Source organism: Zootoca vivipara, chromosome 2 (assembly GCF_963506605.1).
Source record: "Zootoca vivipara chromosome 2, rZooViv1.1, whole genome shotgun sequence".
In the NCBI taxonomy this organism is placed as follows: Eukaryota; Metazoa; Chordata; class Lepidosauria; order Squamata; family Lacertidae; genus Zootoca; species Zootoca vivipara.
The window spans coordinates 2,599,270-2,619,638 of NC_083277.1; the positions used below are offsets into that span (position 1 = coordinate 2,599,270).

The 20,369-nt window shown below is 44.2% G+C and overlaps 1 protein-coding gene across 1 annotated transcript in view; it reads right to left on the minus strand.

The window, feature by feature from the left end:
* LOC132591108 (zinc finger protein 850-like) overlaps window positions 1-19,377 on the minus strand; it is a 30,028-nt gene extending 10,651 nt beyond the window's left edge. Inside the window, exons 1-4 of the mRNA XM_060268911.1 lie at window positions 19,320-19,377; window positions 16,039-16,216; window positions 15,780-15,906; window positions 12,047-13,116 (exon numbers count right to left, since the gene is read on the minus strand). Coding sequence (XP_060124894.1) covers window positions 12,047-13,116; window positions 15,780-15,906; window positions 16,039-16,113 — 1,272 coding nt within the window. The 5' untranslated portion in view covers window positions 16,114-16,216; window positions 19,320-19,377. The remainder of the gene's footprint in view (window positions 1-12,046; window positions 13,117-15,779; window positions 15,907-16,038; window positions 16,217-19,319) is intronic.
* Window positions 19,378-20,369: the final 992 nt, after the last annotated feature.

Consider the following 20,369-nt stretch of genomic DNA (forward strand, 5'->3'; position numbering starts at 1 on the left):
GTTTAGGGAAGCTTTTAATGTTTGATGGATTTCTGTATTTTAGAATTTCTGTTTTTTTGGAAGCCGCCCAGAGTGGCTGGGGGAACCCGGCCAGATGGGCGGGGTATAAATAATAAATTATTATTATTATTATTATTATTATTATTATTATTATTCAGTGGAAAGGAGCAACCAAGCATACTAAGACTCAAATCCTAGACTTTAAGAAAGCCGACTTCAGAAAACTTAGGGAAATGCTGGGTGAGATCCCATGGACAGAAATACTAAAAGGGAAGGGAGTTCATGATGATTGGGAGTTTGTCAAAAGGGAGATATTGAAAGCACAACTTCAGGCAATACCAATGAGACGGAAACATGGAAGGTGCCTAAAGAAGCCAGGGTGGCTATCTAAAGAACTTTTAACTGAGTTAAGATTTAAAAGGGATATGTACAAAAAATGGAAAAAGGGGGAAATCACCAGAGAGGAATCCAAACATATAGCCAGCACGTGTAGAGACAAAGTCAGAAAAGCTAAAGCACAGAATGAACTCAGGCTCGCCAGAGAGGTTAAAAGCAACAAAAAGGGCTTTTATGGGTATGTCCGTAGCAAAAGGAAGAACAAGGAAACAGTGGGCTTCCGGTTGACCACGCCATCTTGCTCAGATGGGGGTCCGCTCAGCGGAGCGGACCTCGGCGCTTCAGAGGTGGAGGGAATCGTTCCAGCGAAGCGAAACCTCCTTAAAAGCCCCAAATCGAGCTTTTTGGGGACGGATTTTGCCTGGCGGCGCCAAAAGCGGGCTCTCTCCTCCCCGGATCGGCTTTGTTTAAGCCCCCGAGAGCGAGGAGGTGAACCGCGGCGGACAGGCTGACACTGCTGCTCTGAGAGCGCGAAGCTGCGAGTCTGGGAAGTGGAGGTGGCCAATTCTTCCAAGAACATTCAGCAAATGAATAGACTGTGAGTAATTTGGATTCTTTGGAATGTAAATTAAGGCAACAATTTGGACCTGGGAGAGAGGGGAAAAGAGGAAGCCACCCCCCCCTACGGTAACATAAGAGACAGTAAACAGAAACCCGAAGCCGTAAACAGAAGATTTTAACTTAAAAGGATTCCTCAAAGGCATCAAAGAGAATCTCCCCTAAATGCAGGGTAAAAGGGGAGAGAGACTGTGGTTGTGAATGCCCTGCAGAAAGAGGTTAAGACTAAGAAAGACCTTTCTTTTCCTCGGGAGCCGGCAGCCCAGACAACCCAGTGAGCTGATCAGGATTTATAGTTAAATTTTATTTCTATCTTTATCTCTGGACTTTTTGGAAATTCTTTTTTGGTCTATATGCTTTTGAAATGTGAGTTCGAACTTTATTTTTAAGAATGCAGCCAGCTTGTTAAAATGGAGTCGAGAAAATAGACTGCGATCATATTCCACCCCATGTGACAAGTTTTGACCTTGACAGGACTGAACTATGTCAACAAAAAGGTACCCGCCTGAGTTTCAGCGGACTGTTTTGACCTTAATGTGGGAAGCAAGAATAGAACTATGTCAAGAGGAGACACAACGGCAAGAGTTACAGCAACAATTCCAGATGGTGATGGCAGAATATGATTTCTTAGAAGATGAAGCTTTTGAAACTGAAGAAGACGAATGTGAGAATGACAATGATGGTGATTGTGATTTGGAAGGAAAAGATGAAGATGAGGACTGTGATGATTTAACACAAAATGAAGCCCACCACGAAAAAAATGATGATTTTACTCTACAAAAAGTTGGATGGAGTGCCTCCCCTTCGAGAGGGGCACGATTGGATTTACTGGAACTCCAGAATGACCACAGGGAAGAAGGAAAAATTAAGCAGAGAAGAGAAGAAGCTCAGGGGTCTGATATGGAGGCCTGGATGGCAAAAGACTGTAAACAGGGGGTGGGGTGAAGGGAAAGTGAAGTTGTGATTGTAAGGATGGGTTAATAGGATTATAACTGGACTGCTGACTATGGAACTTGCTGGATTGGTGGGGTGGAGCCGGTACTCGGGGGGGTGTAAGGTTAGTTTGGGAATAGTTATAGGTTTAAAAAGTGAATTGATTCTGGAAAAAGGTGAAAATATGGAGGCCTATAGAGGGGGTAAAAATTAGGCACGGGAAGAAAAAATGGGAGTTTGATTTTTCAGTGATTGGACATTAGGCGAAAATGATAATAGTTAGTTTAAAAGTGGTATAAGATATAAAGGTGTATGTTATAAAATATGAACTATGAAACTGTTGAAGATGATAAATAAGGGAGAAAAACCGGGGAAGGGGGGAGGGTGGGGAAGCCCACAAAATATGGTTTAACAATTATGAATTTAACAATTATGATGAATTTTTGTTGTTGTTGTTTTTGTCTTTTTTTCTTTTTGTCTTTTTTTTCTTCTCTTTTTTCTCTTTTTCTCTTTTTGTATTTTCTTTTTTTTTGGTATGACAATAGATGGTTGGATGGATGAACTCCTGCGTACTGCCCTGGTTCACTGGAGCTCCCTGGTGGCAGGGGGGGGGGGCTTCGGGGGCAGGGGAGGGGGAGGAGGACAGAAACCCAATCATAAAATGGACCACTTCTGACTGTTCACCTGCGTGGGATACTTCTGTGGCAGGGGAGGACCCATGGAGGGGGGTGGGAAGAAGGTGGAAAAGGTGTTTATGTATGTACCATCTTTTGTAATTTGTAAAATCAATAAAAATTATGTTTTAAAAAAAAAAAGAACAAGGAAACAGTGGGGTCACTTAGAGGAGAAGATGAAATACGAACAGGGGACAGAGAAAGGGCAGAACTCCTCAATGCCTTCTTTGCCTCAGTCTTCTCCAAAAAAGAAAACAATGCCCGACCTGAAGAATATGGAGCAGATGACCCAGCAGGGGAAACACAGCCCAGAATAAGTAAGGAGGTAGTACAAGAATACTTGGCTAGTTTAGATGTATTCAAGTCTCCAGGGCCAGATGAATTACATCCAAGAGTATTAAAAGAACTGGCAGAGGTGATTTCAGAACTACTGGCAATAATCTTTGAAAATTCCTGGAGAACAGGCGAAGTTCCAGCAGACTGGAGGAGGGCAAATATTGCCCCTATTTTCAAAAAGGGGGAAAGAGAGAACCCAAACAATTACCGCCCAGTCAGCCTGACATCAATACCTGGAAAGATTCTAGAGCAGATCATTAAGCAAACGGTCTGTGAGCACCTAGAAAGAAACGCTGTGATCACTAAAAGTCAGCATGGGTTTCTGAAAAATAAGTCATGTCAGACTAATCTGATCTCATTTTTTGACAGAATTACAAGCCTGGTAGATAAAGGAAATGCTGTGGATATAGCCTATCTTGATTTCAGCAAGGCCTTTGAAGCAACTGTTTAAATGGAAGGAGTGTGGAAAGTATTTCAAATTATAATGGAGTTCTTCTAGTCCACCTCCCAGGTATAAGAACAGCAGCATAAACCACATTTTTATAGTTTCAATAAGGAACAATGAAAACACAGAAAGATCGGAAAGTAATCCTTAAACTATCCTACGTTGTTTATATTTTATACATTCATTGCTTTATAATTCATGGCTTCATTAATGGCAAAGGGGATAAAATCCCTGGTGGCAGCTTGAATAAAGGAGGTGCTAAGGGGAAGAACCAACATGGGGAGGGAAGGTGGCTCAGGGAAATGTGGGCATTGCCAGTGGTTTCAGGAGAGCCATTAACGGTCTGTGAGCACCTAGAAAGGAACGCTGTGATCACTAAAAGTCAGCATGGGTTTCTGAAAAATAGGGTATGTCAGACTAATCTGATCTCATTTTTTGACAGAATTACAAGCCTGGTAGATGAAGGGAATGCTGTGGATGTAGCCTATCTTGATTTCAGCAAGGCCTTTGACAAGGTGCCCCATGATATTGTAAAGAAGCTGGTAAAATGTGGGCTAGACAATGCTACCATTCAATGGATTTATAATTGGCTTACTGACCGAACCCAAAGGGTGCTCATCAATGGCTCCTGCTCATCCTGGAGAGTAGTGACTAGTGGGGTGCCACAGGGTTCTGTCTTGGGCCCAGTCTTATTCAACATCTTTATCAATGACTTGGATGATGGGCTTGAGGACATCCTGGGCAGGTTTGCAGATGACACCAAATTGGGAGGGGTGGCTAATACCCCAGAGGACAGGATCACACTTCAAAATGACCTTAACAGATTAGACAACTGGGCCAAAGCAAACAAGATTAATTTTAACAAGGAGAAATGTAAAGTACTACACTTGGGCAAAAAAAAATGAGAGGCACAAATACAGGATGGGAGACACCTGGCTTGAGAGCAGTACATGTGAAAAGGATCTAGGAGTCCTGGTAGACCACAAACTTGACATGAGTCAGCAGTGTGATGCAGCAGCTAAAAAAGCCAATGCAATTCTTGGCTGCATCAATAGGAGTATAGCATCTAGATCTAGGGAAGTAATAGTACCACTGTATTCTGCTCTGGTCAGACCTCACTCTATGATTCTGTTGGGTTAGGGTTGCTGTTGGTCTCCATCCAAATAGTGGAGGTTCATCACATAGATGTATGTATGGGATTTCAAAACCTAAGTTACTTGCTTAATTTCAAAACTGATATTATGATCTAAACAGGAAGCATTACCAAGAGGGTCCATGATGCCACGATTCTCCTCCTTGACTTCCTTATGCAGAGTTCTCTGGTCAAGATCCAGCAAATCGTCTGTGAATCAAGCAGCAACATCTTCACCTCCACACTCCCCATCAGCAGTTATCTCAATCTGATTGGTCTAAATTTTAATTTATACGTAAATCACTTTCTTCACTTTGAACCTCCCTCCCATGTTCAAGAGTAGAGTAACTCTGTATTGTTTCATTGGTGACAGAAGAGGAAAAGTGACTATAACTCACACTTAATCTAAACACAATGGCCACAAGAACTCCTGACTAGGCATTTATTTGACTATGCGATGTTGAATGTTCTCTGTTCTCTCCTGTTTATCTGCCTGTCTGCCTCCCCCGTCACCCCCAAACTGAGCAAGCTCCAATACCTCTACTGCTCCATCCACCCATGTCCCCATCTTCACTCCCCTGAAACTCACCAGATCTCTTAGAGGTCCCTGGGAGGGAACGCTCAGAGGTTGTGGGGAAGGATGCAGGAGACAACCTGACCAGGTCAACAGTCCATCTTCCCCCTTCCATCCTTACTAGCTTTGCAGGATCCGTCTCTTCCATCCTTCCTGAGAAGCCAAAACAAGCTGCAGGGTCCTGGGAGAGAGGAAGAAGCAAAGGGAGCCTCAGAGGCCCTGCAGGGATTCTCTTGCCCTAGATATTCTCCTGCCCCTGGAGAAGCACACATGGGGCAGCCCCTTCCCAAGAGAGGCCCCATTTCTAAACATCTCCAGTGATTCCAATTTCTTCTGTATGCTCCTTGCCCCACTTCGTAAGCCTGGCATGGTCTGCACAGTAGTGGCCCATTGAACTCAGTGGGTATAATTGACAGAACTTGGTGCAAAAACCAGTCACCATCCTGTCCCCAAGCCTGAAAAATGCAACCCCAGAGCATGGGCAGAAAATAGCAGAGTAGCTATTACATGTAGGTGCTCCCATGCTACCCTGTTTCTCCTAAAATAAGACATACCCATAAAATGAGCCATAACAGGATTTCTAAGCATTTCTGCAATATAAGCCATACCCCGAAAATAAGACATAATGATAGGCGCAGTTCTGGAGGGCCCCAAGGAAGAGGCAAGGCTGGACACGTAATAAAAAATAAGACATCCCCTGAAAATAAGCCAATGTGGGGTTGTTTTTTTAAAGGAAAAATAAATATAAGACGGTGTCTTATTTTCGGATAAACACGGTAGGTGCTTTGTATGGAGAGCCCTGTTGACGCTCTTTGAGCTCTCTCATTACAAGCCAGGAAGGTGTTGTGGCCATATTTGCCTCTGTCTGGGGTTGCATGGGGACCAAATCTGTATGTGGAAGCAGAGGAGCTGGTGATGCCACATTTTTTGAAATATGAGACTGATACACCCCCCCTCCTCAGATATCGCGTGTGCTTATACACCATCTCCTTCTTTGAAGCCTCCTTCTTTGGAGGTCTTTAAGGAGAGGCTTGACAGCCCTCTGTAAGGAATGCTTTGATGGTATATATATATATATATATTATTTTGAAGTTCATGATTTTAACATAATTATCTTGAAATATATCAGGGTTGTTGTTTATGCTGTTAACCATACTCCAATATATTTCATTTTACTCTTTATCCACTCACTCTCTGTAATTCATTTTTTGACTGCACATCCATGTTTTTCACTCACACCTTAGTTTCCCCCCACTTATTCCAAAATCTGCAGCATTTCCAAGCAGCCTTATTGCTTCTAATACACTACTAAGAGGTTCCCCTAAAGATAACACCACATCATCTGTAGAGGCCTTCAGTTTGGCATTTTGTTGCCCCGCCCTTAACTCCTTTTATATCTGGAGTTTTCCTTATTCTTCTTGATAATACATAAAAGTGGTGAAAGAGGACATGTCCCCTTCTGTATCTTACATTTTTCTAAGAGACTATTCACCATCATGCTTGCCATGTGTTCTGTATAGATTGTCATATTTCCCTCCAATCCCTGGCTCCTGTGGGAGGGAGCTCCAGTTTTACCTACACACTGTGAAAGGTAATGTAAATAAAGCATTCCGCAGTTGAGACAAGACTGGTGTTTCTCCTTTGGGAAGGGAGGGGCGACCGGGTGACTCCAAAGGGCATGGGCTTGTTTTCGAATAGCAGCAGCTGCAGAGAAACTCCAGGATGCAGAACATCCTTGAAAGCTCACTCTGGGATCAGAGTGAGAGAAAAGTTTGCAGACCTGCCACCCAGAGCCAGGCATCCCATAACTCGGCCCTCCAGATGTTTTGGGACTACAACTCCCATCATCCCTGACCACTGGTCCTGGTAGCTGGGGATGATGGGAGTTGTAGTCCCAAAACACCAGGAGGGCCGAGTTTGGGGGTGCCTGCCCAGAGCCCTCTCCTTCTCCTCCTTGGATTGCCTGATCCCCCTAAAGACAAGGCCTTGGGGTCCTTAAAGCGGCTTTCCATCCTCTCCTCTCAAGGAATGCAGCTCAGTTCCTTTAAACCCTGGCAAGCCGAGTGCAGCCAGCCCAGCCCTCTCGCTCTCTCCTTTTTCCCAGCCCAGGAGGAGCCCCAGGCGTTGCACCTGCCCAGAGAGGCTTCCCTTGAGGCTCTGGGCTGGAGACCTGAGCAGATCTGGAGGGGGATCTGCCAGGAGCAAATCAAAGAATCATAGAGTTGGAAGAGACCACAAGGGCCATCCAGTCCAACCCCCTGCCAAGCAGGAAACACCATCAAAGCATTCTTGACATATGCCTGTCAAGCCTCTGCTTCAAGACCTCCAAAGAAGGAGACTCCACCACACTCCTTGGTAGCAAATTCCACTGCCGAACAGCTCTTACTGTCAGGAAGTTCTTCCTAATGTTTAGGTGGAATCTTCTTTCTTGTAGTTTGACGGCCTGGCAGGGGCTCCTCCATTGAAAGGGGGATTCTGGGCATGCCCTTCCCCCCCAGACCCCTCCCTCCTTCCCCCAAAGAGGGAAGATGCAAAGGAAGAACAGAGCGGCAGACCTCCTGGAAACTCGCCCCCTCCCTGGCTTGGCAGAGAGGAATTGGGGGGGCAGGACCCTCTGCTCCCAAACTTGGGGATCTCCCCCTGCCATTCAGAAGCAGAACACACACACCCTGCAGCCCTGGGACCCCCCTTCTCCCACGGGCACCCCAGGGGGGAAGAGAGAGGAGACTCACCGGATTCTTCCCAGGAGGGAAACCGAGGCAGCACGAGGAGGAGACAAGAGACAAGAGATGCCGGAAGAGACCGAGCACGGAGGGAGGGGGTTCTGCTCTGGAGGACCTGCTCCGTCTCTCTACTTCCTGTCCTCTCTAGGACTCCAGTTCTGTTCGATTTAACCCTTCGCAAGTTGTGCACAGCCGGCTGTCTGTCTGTCTGTCCTCCTTCCCTCCCAGAATCCGGGTTACAACCATAGCTGCCAAGTTTTCGCTTTTCTCGCGAGGAAGCCTATTCAGCATAAGGGAAAATCCCTGTAAAAAAGGGATAACTTGGCAGCTATGGTTACAACACAATTGATATGTCTGTTCTTAACATGAAACTGTTCTTAACCCGAGGTATGCTTTTGCTAATGGGGCCTCCCGCTGCATGTGCTCACATCCCGGGGCAAAGTTTGCTTCCAGGAGCACCTACTTCTGGGTTAGCGGAGCTTGTTATGCGAAGCATTCGCAAGGTGTTACTCTGGTACATAATGAACTGAACTGAAGCACTATCCACACTCCTTCCATTTAAATGGTTTCTTCTCTGTGAGTTTCTTGGTGTTTTGTAAGTGCTCCACTCTCATGGAAGCACTCCAAACATTGAAAGTTTCTCCCATGTGAGTTCATAGATGTACATTAAACCTTTAGTGAAGCTCTTTCCACACACCATATCTTTAAACATATTTTGTTAGGTCTCAAATTCAATGCTTTGTGTTACGAAAGACCTTATTTATTCTACCTCTCACTTATTAAAAGAACTAACAGAGATGGTATGGGGTAAACCGAACCTCCCCCCTATTGCTCCCCTTAGCCTTTTGGAGTCCATTTTGTTTATTGCAAAGCAATAAGGTTACAGTCGAATCTTTTCGGAATACTGCAACCCCGCCCAAAGGTCGGGCAGGAATTTATAACATTTCAGACAAAGGATTTTGATTTAACCAATCACATAAAGCATTACATCATTTAATATTTTAATATTCATCATTGTCTCATTTCATATTTAATACGTATGTCATTACCTAATCTAATACGCATGCGCAATAACCATTGCTAACTAGGCCAAGGATTGCTAGCTAGGCCTCTGATTCTCAATAAGATGTTACATTTGTGAGATAGTATGCGTGTTGGGAACCTGTGTTACGTGTTCTATGTAACAATTTGTGTTCTAGCTTATAAATTATTTCTTTGTAATTTGTGTGTTAGCTGACCTTCTGTTCTTGTAAAAGAACGGCATCTTGCTAGATCATCAGTTTCTTAAAGCAACAAGTTCCCATAATTCACTATTATAAGCATATTCTAGAATTTATAGGGATTTACATTATCACCTTAATTGGGGCCCTTTGGGCCCCTGCTACACGGGAATCAGCATGTTTTTACACTTTAACACTGGAAATGTTACTTCTCAAGAACGTAATGGTTGCTTTAAGGTATTCCTGTTGGACAAGCTTAGTTTCAACGGCAATAACCTTGTTACTCCTGTATTAGATAACCTAACAACTACCTAACCTAAACCTACTCTCCTAGATCTTCTTTTCAACCACCCTCACACTTCAGCTCCCCCAGCACCCTCTCAACTGACAAAACGGCTCTCCCTTCTTTTAAACATTCAACCATTCCCCTCCCCTCCTGGAATGTCAGTCAGACATAGAGTCTGAGTTAACCCTTGATGGGTCGGGTTGATAAAAGCTATAACAAACAGCGTAAAAAAGTCACTTTGCATGCAGAATGTGGTCCCAGGTAAAATGCTCAGCAGACCAAGACACCCTGTGGCACCCTGTGGCGATGGAGGAGGGGGTCTTTGGGGGGTGAAGTCCAACTGTGGGCAGCTTGCAGCACCTGCTGTGGCTGCTTCATGTCATGGGCAAATGCTCAATGCTGGCAGAGGGAGGAGCAGCTCCAGATGAACTCTGCTTTTGGCCTCCTATACTTCCTGCTCTTTCTACAGATTTCTGAAAGATGGGCTAATTACTGGGGCACAGGGATTCCTCTGTCCTCAGGGAAATCATAGAATCATAGAGTTGGAAGAGACCACAAGGGCCATCCAGTCCAACCCCCTGCCAAACAAAAAATACCATCAAAGCATTCTTGACATATGCCTGTCAAGCCTCTGCTTAAAGACCTCCAAAGAAGGAGACTCCACCACACTTCTTGGCAGCAAATTCCACTGCCGAACAGCTCTTACTGTCAGGAAGTTCTTCCTAATGTTTAGGTGGAATCTTCTTTCTTGTAGCTTGAATCCATTGCTCCGTGTCCGCTTCTCTGGAGCAGCAGGAAAAAACCTTTCTCCCTCCTCTATATGACATCCTTTTATATATTTGAACATAGCTATCATATCACCCCTTAACCTTCTCTTCTCCAGGCTAAACATACCCAGCTCCCTAAGCCGTTCCTCAAAAGGCATCGTTTCCAGGCCTTTGACCATTTTGGTTGCCCTCCTCTGGACACGTTCCAGCTTGTCAGTATCCTTCTTGAACTGTGGTGCCAAGAACTGGACACAGTACTCCAGGTAAGGTCTGACCAGAGCAGAATACAGTGGTACTATTACTTCCCTAGATCTAGATGCTATACTCCTATTGATGCAGCCCAGAATTGCATTGGCTTTTCTAGCTGCTGCATCACACTGTTGACTCATGTCAAGTTTGTGGTCTACTAGGACTCCTAGATCCTTTTCACATGTACTGCTCTCAAGCCAGGTGTCACCCATCCTGTATTTGTGCCTTTCATTTTATTTGCCCAAGTGTAGTACGGTACATTTCTCCTTGTTAAAATTCATCTTGTTTGCTTTGGCCCAGTTGTCTAATCTGTTAAGGTCATTTTCAAGTGTGATCCTGTCCTCTGGGGTATTAGCCACCACTCCCAATTTGGTGTCATCTGCAAACTTGCTCAGGATGCCCTCAAGCCCATCATCCAAGTCATTGATAAAGATGTTGAATAAGACTGGGCCCAAGACAGAACCCTGTGGCACCCCACTAGTCACTTCTCTCCAGGATGAAGAGGAGCCATTGATGAGCACCCTTTGGGTTCGGTCAGTCAGCCAGTTACAAATCCACTGAATGGTAGCATTGTCTAGCCCACTTCTTTACAAGAATATCATGGGGCACCTTGCCAAAGGCCTTGCTGAAATCAAGATAGGCTACATCCACAGCGTTCCCTTCATCTACCAGGCTTGTAATTCTGTCAAAAAATGAGATCAGATTAGTCTGACATGACTTATTTTTCAGAAACCCATGCTGACTTTTAGTGATCACAGCGTTCCTTTCTAGGTGCTCACAGACCGTTAATGGCTCTCCTGAAACCACTGGCAATGCCCACATTTCTCTGTGCCACCTTCCCTCCCCATGTTGGTTCTTCCCCTCAGCACCTCCTTTATTCAAGCTGCCACCAGGTATTTTATGCCCTTTGCCGTTAATGAAGCCATGAATCATAAAGCAATGAATGTATAAAATATAAACAACGTAGGATAGTTTAAGTATTACTTTCCGATCTTTCTGTGTTTTCATTGTTCCTTATTGAAACTATAAAAATGTGGTTTATGCTGCTGTTCTTATACCTGGGAGGTGGACTAGACAGAAGAACTCAATTATAATTTGAAATACTTTCCACACTCCTTCCATTTAAACAGTTGCTTCTCTGTGAGCTTGCTGATGTTTTCTAACACTCCATACATGATGATGATGATGATTATTATTACTAATTATTATTTATTTCATTTCTATACTGCTTTATATTTTAAGAAAAATCTCAAGGCTGTTTACAGAATATTAAAACATCTATAAAACAATCCAGAATCAAACATTTCTGAAAAAAGATCAATATAAAGTATACAGTCAAAGCAACATAATTAACAGGAAACTAAAATATTATCTTAAAGATTTCTAATGGAGGCCAACTACAGAATACATATATAACAAGTTAACAAAAAATAATAATCTTAAAACATTTTTAAAACATTCCTAAGTGAAGTCAAATATAAAATACACATTTAAAACGGCATAATTAACAAGAGAATAAAATATTATCATATTATAATATTTAAATGGTTTTTGCCGTGTGAGTTCGTTGGTGATTTCTTAGAGCTCTACTCTCAATGAAACCCTTCCCACACTCCATACATCTAAATGGTTTCTCGCCTGTGTGAATTCGTTGATGTCTAGTAAGTGTTCCATTTTGACGGAAGCGCTTTCCGCACACCATACATTTAAAGGGTTTCTCCTCTGTGTGAATTCGTTGATGTATAGTAAGTGCTCCATTTTGACGGAAGCTCTTTCCACACTCCACACATTTAAATGGTTTCTCACCTGTGTGAATTCGTTGATGTATAGTAAGTGCTCCATTTTGACGGAAGCACTTTCCGCACACCACGCATTTAAAGGGTTTCTCCCCTGTGTGAGTCTGTTGATGTATAGTAAGTGTTCCATTTTGACGGAAGCTCTTTCCGCACACCACACATTCAAAGGGTTTCGCCTCTGTGTGAGTCCGTTGATGTACAGTAAGGTGTGAACACCGTCTGAAGCTCTTTCCACACTCCAAACATTTATATGGTTTCTCCCCTGTGTGAATCCGTTGATGTATAGTAAGTTTTCCATTTTGACTGAAGCTCTTTCCACACTCCAAACATTTATATGGTTTCTCCCCTGTGTGAGTCCGTTGATGTCTAGTAAGTTTTGCCTTTTCCCTGAAGCTCTTTCCACACTCCATACATTTAAAAGGTTTCTCTCCTGTGTGAGTTCGTAGATGTCTTCTAAGAATTTTACTATCACCAAAACCCTTTCCACAATCCATACATTTATAGGGTTTTTCCCGTTTGTGCGTTAGCTGGTGATTTCTAAGGCTGAAAGTATAAGCAAAACTTTTTCCGCACTCCATGCATTTAAAGGGTTTCTCCCTGGTGTGAATTCGTTGATGTATAGTAAGTCCTCCATTTTCACTGAAGCTCTTTCCACACTCCATACATTTAAAAGGTTTCTCTCCTGTGTGAGTTCGTAGATGTCTTCTAAGAATTTTACTCAAACCAAAACCCTTTCCACACTCCATGCATTTAAAGGGTTTCTCCCCGGTGTGAGTTTGTTGATGTATAGTAAGGATTGCACTGCGACTGAAGCTCTTTCCACACTCCATACATTTAAAAGGTTTATCCCCTGTGTGAATCCGTTGATGTCTAGTAAGGATTGCACTGCGACTGAAGCTCTTTCCGCACTTCATACATTTAAAAGGTTTATCCCCTGTGTTAGTTTGTAGATGTGTGCTAAGGTGTTCACTCACACTGAAGTACTTTGCAGATGGCCCTTCAATATTTTGATTGCCTCCTCCATCACCTGGTTTAAAGTTGGGGGAAAGAGAATATTGTTAGGTATTGAAGGAAGAGAACAAGAGAAATTAACACACAGCAAGACTAAATCACCACTTCCTCTTCTTTTAACACCTCCAGTATTCAGCCCTCTCCTATGTACTACATTTTTAGGAAAGGAAAGGAAATCTGCAAATAGGCTCAAGAACCCTTAGTATCCAGTTCTACCTTCAACTCCCATGTAACATTGCGCACCAAGAGAAACCTTCTACGCTGAGGTGAAGCATCTATGGCCCTTCAGATGTGGTTGGACTCTAAGTACCATCAACCCAAGCAAAGATGGCCAATGACCAGACTTAATATAGCATTTCATCCCTCCAAACCTAACCTCCTCACTCCCCACACTCCCTATCCACCTTCTCCAACCGACTCCTCTCCTCCCAACTGACTCCCCCTAACCGTTATTCCTCTTTTGTTTTCAAACACAGTCTAGTTCCGCCTCCTGGAGAACTGCCCATCATTGGAGGGATAGTTTAACCCCCAATGCACCGGAATCCTCAGCAAGCACTAATCCACCACACTGTCCCCAAAATGAATAATATCAGTTAAAAAACAAAATAAGGAAGGGGAGTGGCCAACATAGAGATTTGTTAGAGGAGAAAGAGGGGAAATTGAAACTTAAGGACTTTGAGAGAATATTAAGAGAATATGAGTATGATTGGTTGCAATATCGACAGCTAAACGAGGTGTTTAAACAAGACAATAAAAAGGGGTTTAGCTACACGGTTTCTAGATTCCAAAAAGAGATTGTAGATGAAAACACTAAAAAAGATGTAAAATATATTATTAGAAAGGGAGGCCAAAGAAGAATAAGTAAAATATGTAATGATTAAGTGGGCACAAGACATAGGACATAATATACAAATGGAGGACTGGGAAAAATTATGGAGAGTTGTAGTAATGGATAATCCAATAACGAGGTGGGAGATAAGGCTGAGTTCCCCAAAGGCCAACCCTGGGCGGAGCTCGGGAGCCTGTATTTATTGACAGCAACTTTGACAGCTAATGATTAACTTGTAATGCAGCTTCCAACCAATTACAAAGTATAACCTCATGCATAGTAATGTTCAGGTACATGTCACTTCCTGCCAACACCCCAAAATTTCCACCGTGAAGGAAGTGGTGAACTGCACATCCCACACATCATGTACCTGTCACATGCCCTGCTCTTTAAACACCCCCCTCCTCTCAATCTTGTGACACTCAGTACTTTTCCAAGGCTCTACTTGCTTCCATTGTTTCTCCCTAACCCAAGTTTGACCCATCCTGGTCTTCTCCTGTCAAGCCTGCTTCAGCCAGATCTATCCCAATCTTTCCAGATCCACCAAGACTCACCCAGTACAACTGACCTATGCCTTTACCCCCTGACCTGTCATTGTACTGGCTTGCCAGTATTACACTTCCTAATCCTGAGGGCCGGTGGGTGTGCCATGCCATTTTCTAAATCAACCCCACAGAGAGTGAATTTGAAATTTACTGATTGTACTTTGTTAAAAGAGAATGATATGAAAATGATGTACCGATGGTATATTACACCTATGAAAACGGTTAAAATGTATAGAACAGGCTCTAATAAGTATTAGAAAAGAAAAGAAAAGGAAGGTACTGTACTTTGTTTCATTCGTGGTGGAATTGTAAAATAATTAAAGGATTTGGGGAAACGATATCTAACGAAATGAAAAAGATGTTTAAGATTATTTTTGTTAACAGCCCAGAAGCCTTTTTGCTAGGTATCCTGGGTCAGGATCTGCCAAAAGTGAAACTAAAACTTTTGCTGTATGCGACAACGGCAGCAAGGATTCTATTAGCGCAAGGATGGAAAAGTGATAAAATACCAACTAAAGAAGAAAAACTTTTGGAATATGCTGGAATGGCAAAATTAACTGAAAGACTTCGAAATAAGGACAACAAAATATTTAAAGAAGACTGGGAACCATTCAGGCCTTATCTACAGAAACAAGGCAAGGAATTGGACTCATTAGCAGGTTTTGAGTAAACACTTACAATTAACAAAAATGTTGATAAGTTAATAATGGAATACAGTGGTACAGAAGCTTTGGGTTACAGAAGCTTCGGGTTACAGACTCTGCGAACCCAGAAATAATAGCTCAGGTTAAGAACTTTGCTTCAGGATGAGAACAGAAATTGCACAGTGGCGGCAGGGCAGCAGTGGGAGGCCCCATTAGCTAAAACGGTACCTCAGGTTAAGAACAGTTTCAGGTTAAGAACGGACCTCCAGAACGAATTCAGTTCTTAATCCAAGGTACCACTGTAATATGAACTTAAATCATACCAACAACTGGGAAGGTAAACAAGTAAAACTGAGAAAGTAAAATAAGCAGGAAATGATAACTGGAAAACAAACCAGAAGACCGAGTTGAGGGAAGTCCGGCGGGGGCGGGGGGCGGAGGCATGTCTTTTCTTTCAAATTGTAAAATTTAATAAAAATTATTTTTTAAAAAATAGAATTGAACTTATTTGACACATGGTTAAGACTATGTTCATGGAAGACAATGTTACACGGCTACGAGGGGTCGCCAAAGAAGAAGACACAGCATGAATTAATGGCTCAAACATCAGATTCACACCTCCAACATCTAACAGCCTAGAGGAATAAGAATGTTTCCTTACCTAGAGAGGCCACCATCTCATAATTCTCACCCATGACTTCCTTGTGCAAAGCTCTTTGGCCTGGATCCAGCAGAGCCCACTCCTCCTCCGTAAAAAACACGGCCACCTCCTCAAAGGTCACCAGACCCTGGAAAAAGACGAGGAAGAAGAAAACCGAGTTTCTCTTAGATCTCCATCATCCCCACTCAACACAGAGAAAAGCTGGGTTGTCCCATCTGTGCCTCTTCCCACCTCCCTGCTCCCGTTGCTCTTTTGCTACCTGAGGAAGCTGCCTGGCCCCTCTTTCCATTCCATCTTTAAGAAGAGACCGTTCAGAGGGTGTCTTGGAGGCCATTGCGTTGCCAGTGGAAAGGACCGAGGAAGAGGAGGCGTATACTGGGCCACTTCTGGGACTCTTTTAGCTGTTGCCACGATGCACTTCAATGCAGGGAGCAGCTCTTTAAGAAGAACAATGCATAAATTATTATTATTATTATTATTATTAGATTTAGAATTTATATACCGCACTATATCCGGAGGTCTCAGGGCAGTTCTCAGAAAGATGGATTTAATTAGGGTGGGAGACATTTACACAGATACGGTAGTTCATACCTTTTACAGATTACAAATACTAATACTAATAAATTAATACTCATAAATTCTAATTACAAAGGCAGGGAACTGGAAGGATGTAATCCTTTCTACAGGAACTTTATAATAATATAAGCTGCCTGAGATTTTAGGGGACATTCTGCTTCAGTTCTAGGATCAAATACCAAACTCTTAATGAAGCTTCGCAGAAAGCATTAAGGCCAGTACCTCTAGAGACCTCACTGTTCCTTTCCCCCAAACAGCCATCCAGGAAACCAGTTTCTGACCTTTTGATACATTCAGAATAAAGAAAATAAGGCAAACTTATGGGCAGAATTTGCAGTTGGAAGACGACCAACATCTGGAGGGCGCCAGGTTGCAGAAGCTCCATCCAAGCGAAGCAGATGGAAATATTTAGAGCACTCTATGCGCCAACATCGATTGTAGTTTAGGGGACACAAATACGAAGTTCAGTGGCTTATGGCCCCCTAGTCCTTCCTCTTAGGAACCTGTGTGTGTGTTTGTGTATGTACACTTTTATATTCCCTACACTGTGAGGAAGGACAGGAGGAGAAATAATCAGGGGGTCCAAACTGGCTACAGGGCATCCCTCCTGAGCATGGGGGTGTGAGATTGGGTCTCCCTGGTGTAAGTCCAGCACCCAAACTGCAGGATGGGGAACCTCAGACCCAGAGGCTAAATTGGCCCTCAAGTCCTCTCTCTCTTTCTCTCTCTGGCCCTCAGGAATTTCCCCAGCGCCACACCCTCTTTCCAACACTTCCCAGCTGCCTCATGGGGGGCTTTTGTGTGGCTGGAAAAAAACCCTGGAAGGCAGGAAGCTCCTGGACAAAGCTCAGAGTCAGCTCCATAGCTGCACCAACTCTGTCCTCTGGCCCATTTCATTAATGGAAAGTGGCCCCTGGAAGGCTGCTCAGGAGCAAATGTGGCCCTCAGGCTGGGTAATGGTCTCCACCCCTGTTCCAAACACGGAACATGCTGTCATCCTGGCCCACCTTGCAGGGTTCTTGTGTGAGCATTGCCCAGGTGGTGGGCTTTAGATCACCTACAGTATTATAAGACCCTCCTGGCTACCTGGATGGGGACAAGGCCAGGCAGGAGTGAGGCTGGCAGAACCGGCAGAAAAGGTCCCTCAGCACCTCTGCGCTGGGCCAATTGTGTAAGACAGGCCAGATCTCCCACCCTGGGTCCTTTAATTCTCCTTTCCTACAAAGTCCCAAGAGGACACCTGGAGAGGCCTCTTTTTGGAAAGCAACAGCATCAAAAACTCATCCCCCCCCCTCTTTCCCCCAAGTCCAGCTGGGGAGGGGGCATGTATTTAATTCCTCCAGGCTTTGCCTTGAAGGTTTTTAAAGGGCTCCTGAGACCTTGATCAGTTTCAAATCCTGCCATCCATGGGCCCATTTCCCTTCCCAAGCAGGAGAGAAACTGATGAGGGGCTTTTTCATGCTTCAGGAAATGGAAAGGTTTTAGGGCACAAAAGCAGCACAGCAAACCCTCCCCAACTGCACCCCTAACATGGGAAACCCAAGAGGCTCTTTCCTTTGTGCCAAAGCAACCTCAGCCTGCCAGACTAGGATTTCTGAAAGGGGAGCTGGGGGGGGGGCTTGTTATAAGCAAAAAATCTGCCCTTATTCCCTTATGGTGGTACACAGGAGCCCTTATTGGGTTCTCCATCGGTAGGATAATATAACCGAGGCCAACCAGAGAATTTTGAGAAGCAAAGCCTTTATTTTTGCATTTGCAACAAGGGTCCTTCCCCTCACACAGGAGAACCCCAAACAAAGGTGTCCTGCCCTTAAAGAGAAATTTGAAATTGGTTTCAGCCCACCCCCCAGAAGCATCACCCATACGTCACAGAAGGGGTGTAGCCCAAGACCGCCCTCCCTAAATTCATCATAGATACATCATGAAAGGGGAGGTCTGGTGGCAGTAATCTGAGCATCCTGGACCCAGCCCCCAAAACCTAATCAAGTAAAAAAAAAAAGAGAGAGATTTACATTTCCCTGTTTCCCAGGCAAGTTAATCACACCCTTTTGTCTGGCACTCAGGTTTCAGGATGCCAGCTTTAATTCCTGAGACAATGAGAAGGTTTTCCCCATCCCCACCCCTTCTTCCTTGCAGATGAACCCCTGGTCAGAGAGAGAGTCAAAATGGTGTCAGTCAGGCCTGTCTTCCTGTGCTGCTTCAGACATGTGCCTGTACATTCATGTACATGTTTATGAACAATTATTTTATATATATATAAACCTTAAAATTCTTACAACAGCCTCCCCCTTCCTTCTCACATCAGCCTCTTCCTTAACATTCTCCATCTCTCACCCCCCACCCAATTCGAAATCTCCTCCCTCTCTCCCAATCCAGAGGCGACTCTGTTCTCCAGCTGCTTCCACTTCCTCTCCCCCTGTTTGCCCTCCCGATCTCCGCCCCACGGAGGAAGGGGCTTCAGCAGCAGATTTCGGAGGGGGGCAGATCAGGGTCCTGGAGGAGCTCACCCCTCCCCTGCCGCAGGAGGCAGAGCCTGGGGGGAGCCATGGGGGCAGCAGTGAGAAGGGAGATGGAGGCTGATGGTGGAATGGGGCTGCCACCCCTTTGAACGGAGAAGGACTGACTTCTGAGTCAACATGCACAGGGTGGGGCTGCAAATCCCTTTCTAGTTAGGGTGCACTGGGGGGGGAAGAGACCCTTTTGTAGTTTATCTGAAGTGTCTTGCCCCCCCCCCGTCCCCACCATGTGAGCCTGGCTTGATCTCTGCGCTTCAAAAAGTTGGGAGAGGAGGAGCCCACTTTGCAACAGGAAGGGCAGCATCCAGCCTCTCCCCCCCCCACTGATTCCCACAGGGAAAGGGCAGAGCCCCTCTCTGCTTCCCTTTCCTAACCCCCACCCTCCCACCTCGGGAAAGCAAATCCTTCTCCACCCCCCACCCCCAAATAAACCCCAAGTATGCGGCACCTCTTTCTCCTCTTCTCCAAGTCGGCTTCTCTTCTGGGAATGAGGATGGAGACCCCTCCCCTCCAAATTGCTCCCCCCCCCGAAAAAAAACTTCCTGCCTTTCTAGGAAGCGGGGCTCATTGACCCAGAGGGAGGGGGGAGGGGCAGGAGATTCCCTCCCCCCTCCCTGCAAACACAAATGCCCTTCCCTGCCGGCAAGCTCTATATTCCCGTTTATTTATTCAGAAATTCATGGGTTCGATTCTTGCGAGCGGCGATTAAAGACGACACCGCCCCTCCTATAACTGAAAAGCCTCCTCCTGGGAAAATAAAAACACAATTACAGACACACATACATACATACATACATACATACATATATACACACCCATCACAACTTCTCGGGATCATATTATTTAGTTACAGCATTTAATATGGTTATAGCTCTTGGATAGAAACTGTTTTTTAATCTATTCGTTCTTGATTAAATTGTTCTGTATCTCTTGCCCGAAGGCAATGGTGCAAATAGACTACGGTATATCCTGGATGAGATGAATCCTGTAAAATATTATTTGCTTTTTTAAGGCAACGGGAGTTGTATAGTTCTTCCAGAGATGGGAAAGGATGGCCATAATCTTTTGGGCTGTGGTTATGACCATCTGGAGCACTTTCCAATCTAAAGAATAAATGTCCTTTCTTTTCACAGCAGCTAAGACTACAGTCATTGCCCATGATGGAAGAAAACCTCTAAAATAACAATATTGGATTAATAACATCTGGAGCCTCACATACCATCGGTGTCTAATCAAAGGTATCTCCAAAAAAGATACCTTTGACACATCTGGTCTACCTTTTTCTCCCTTGATTGAAGAACAGGATATTTTAATGCCATCATCATCATCATCACGGAGGTATTTGTGGAGGGCATATAATGATTGGGTTCCTATTGAGGGTATTGTGGGAGCCAACATGACTGTGATGTGAGATTGAGGATCATTCTGTGATATTATGGCAGTAGACAAAGCTGTATTTTAAAAAATGTTTTTTTTAAAGGTCTCGAATTCAATGCTT